At 29.9% G+C, this 3,339-nt stretch overlaps 1 protein-coding gene across 1 annotated transcript in view; it reads right to left on the reverse strand.

Moving 5' to 3' along the window:
- Positions 1 to 1,587, reverse strand: part of LOC106466139 (dihydropyrimidinase-like) — a 52,595-nt gene extending 51,008 nt beyond the window's left edge. The window contains exon 1 of the mRNA XM_022394103.1: positions 1,408 to 1,587. Within this exon, the coding sequence (XP_022249811.1) occupies positions 1,408 to 1,444 (37 nt within the window). The 5' untranslated portion in view covers positions 1,445 to 1,587. The remainder of the gene's footprint in view (positions 1 to 1,407) is intronic.
- Between the last annotated feature and the right edge of the window lie 1,752 nt (positions 1,588 to 3,339).

Below are 3,339 nucleotides of genomic sequence, written 5' to 3' on the forward strand. Positions count from 1 at the left end.
AAATTACCCTATTTTTTTTTCTAGAATGACTTCAAATTGTAACATGAAACTACATTCATTTATCCTAAGTAGTTTTAAATTCGTAACAGTACACATCTATTTATACTTATATTTTACTGTTTTATTGCTCTGTGATTGCCCTTTGAACAACTATTACTATTCATGCCATTATATATTGTAAATCATTTGGAGAACATGGAACACACACTGTGCTATCAAATTATCTTACCCACAAGCTACTCTAAGCTGCATGCCTCATAAAACATTTTTATTATATTATGATCATTATTTATTTTATCTAATCTAACCTTAACTAAGTTAAAGAGATCCTTAATTTTACATTTTAGTTACTTATATAATAATAAATAAAGAATAAACATGAAAAACAAGAAATAAGGTACCCACCCGGGTCTTCTTTTCTTTTGCTGTCAACTGTTGTGGACACTTAACCCTCATTTTTTTATATTAATGGTAGTAATGCACTAAATAATTTTTATTTAATTAAATAATGCACCAAATAATATATAATAACAACATCAAAAAGCAGACAATATCCCCAAACTATCAAAATTTTTCTGGTTTTCTAACCATGCAACAAAAACTGTTACAAATTCATTCAAGCTTGTCATTATCTTTTCCATGGGAACGAAGCTTGTACTAACTGAGAAATTGGCAATTCTTTGTTCAAAAAATAATGTAATATAATATGTCATTCAATAGATGAAAAGCTTGGCTTTCTATTGGTTATAAATAATACAGAATTAAATGTAAGAGAGAACTATTAACAAATCCTGAAAGAGAGGATGTGAAAGCTGAGTATGGCAAGAAGGGTCTGATTTACTATTTGATGGCTCTGTAATCAAACAAAATTGAAGGCTATAAAAAATATACTTTGTCTGAGCAATGACAATTTGATAGTGAGTAATTTACATTAAAGTTCGTACTTATAGAAGGTGGTGAATAAATTAAAGAAGAGGGGATGCCTAGAGAAAAAAAAATTCACATTTCTTACACTAGGAGAAATTCAGGGTTTTTTGAATACTGCATTATAAAATTATGACCTTAAAACTTAGATATTATTAAAATATGGATTATTAGCTATGATTTTATGCTAAACTAATTGGTATGACATAAACAAAATGTAGTTTAATTAAGTTTTGAATATAACTCACTATAAGATCATGACATGTGCAGTTAGACCCACCTGTCGCAAAAGGGTTAAATACACAAAAACAAAACAATAAGTCACTGAGACATGTTATCAGCATGATTTTTTAATAATTTAAACATTTTTAAAACAGAAAATTATAATAATTTACAATTATATCACTGTTTTATTACTTCATCTTGTAAAAGATTACAAAATTAAACCTTTTCAATCTCCTTATTTTTTGAACAACTACAAACCATGCTCCTTAGTAAGTATTTCCATATCTTGTCTCATGTTATCATTCCACGAGGTCACAGCAACATGAAGAGCATAATCGCAACAAACTTTCTCATCAGCCCAACCTCTCCACTTTTCATAAGATTCTAGCAGGGATGAGGTAGGTTCCAATACAAAGTCCACTAAATGATAATATTAAAAATAATAAAAAAGGATTTAGGAAAGTTCACTGAGAAATCAAGTTCAGTAACAATCAGGCAAAAATTATAATAAACTATACTAAGGAACAAAACAAACACATTAAATCGTTTTATGGTATATTACATAACAAAGTTCAATGAAGAAACAAGCATGTTTTTTATAAGAAATAAGAGTATATACATGTACTTGAGTGATGTAAAACTACACTTTCATCAAATGAAGAGAAAAATATGCAAATATATACATGTATTACACATGTAAATAGTGGATTCTGCCATAATGCTTTCTCTGTTCTCACCCACCCTAAAACAAGTGTTTCAATTATGCTCTGGTTCTCACCTGAGTTGCTACACATTCCCAAGGTGTGGTGCTCAAGTTCAATTTACATTCACTCCAGAGAGGTAGGGCCATAATTGGAGAAACCTCAGGCAATGAACATAAGTGACCAGGAGCAGCTGTACTTTGTCTCCCAACATGATGGCAAAGTGATTGTGATTAAAACTGTCTGTTGCAATGGTTCTGTGTCAATTCTGAATTTTTAACCCATCATTGATTTAAGACATGCTAAGTCCTACACTAACAAATTTAAGAATTTTCAATGTCTTAAAAATACAAAATCTATATAAGACTTTTTCAAGGAGCCGCAAGAATCCCATTTGCAGTCTAGCTCAAAGATGTACCTCCACTAAACATATGTAAGAAGAAAGAAATAATTGTAGCTTTGAAAACAGCATGTTTCAGGACACAAAATCAATGTAGTAAAAAATGAGCACAAGTCATTAAAAAGTGTTTTAAAAAAACCTTTATAAAAGATGGTTGTACTGATGCCACTAATATATGTTGATGTAATAATTAATTGTAATTTTCAGGATTTTTAAAGATGCCATGATTCTAGCACAAATGATCCGCAAAGGAGATGTCAGGTCACTTACAGACCAATGTAGTGATTATGAGAAAAAAAACCCATAGAGGAACCTTTTTTTCATAAACAAAAGCTTAAGCAATTCAAGACACTTACTATACCATTCATTTCTCTACCAGTGTTTATCTTTACAAGTTCTGTTTGAAATAAATAGTTTCCAGTTGTCTGATGCAACAAAAATAGCTGGACAAGTCAAATGCACTACTATGGTGCAACCCTAAAGCAGTCTCGGCATCTAGCTCATATTTGCACATTCAGAGTACAATATAAGTTGTATAATGTCTATGGGCACCGTGTTCTGATTTCTGTGGGAATGTGATCATTAAGACTACACATGTTTACTGATAGTGTTGTTAAAATGCCTTTCAAACCTATCACAATTCACAACTCGCCACTTAACCCTATCGCTATGGGTCAAGGGTCAAAGGCAATGTCATTGTGTTTGTTGACTTGCATTCAAAATTTTATTAAACTACTCTTTTATGAATTTATGTCAATAAGTTTGGTACCAAATTGTAGATTACAATTCAAATTTTATTATTATACAATATTTAATTTCTTAATTTAAAAGGAAATATTTTTTTCATATCTTGCCTATCTATCATGCAAAGTAATTTTTATTTTAAGATTAAAGATACTTTTATGCATCAGAAAATTTTTGAAATTTCACATGCAAAATCTTTATAATGTCCGGATAGTTATCAAACATTTCTTAAGAAAAAGCTTTATATTTTATCTGTTATTTTCAGTAATTAATCTCTGTACAGGTTCGGTAGAATTGACCGATCTCACAACCACCATAAAAAATTAGGAAATAAACATAAATTAT

This window comes from Limulus polyphemus, unplaced genomic scaffold (assembly GCF_000517525.1).
Source record: "Limulus polyphemus unplaced genomic scaffold, Limulus_polyphemus-2.1.2 Scaffold2166, whole genome shotgun sequence".
NCBI lineage: Eukaryota > Metazoa > Arthropoda > Merostomata > Xiphosura > Limulidae > Limulus > Limulus polyphemus.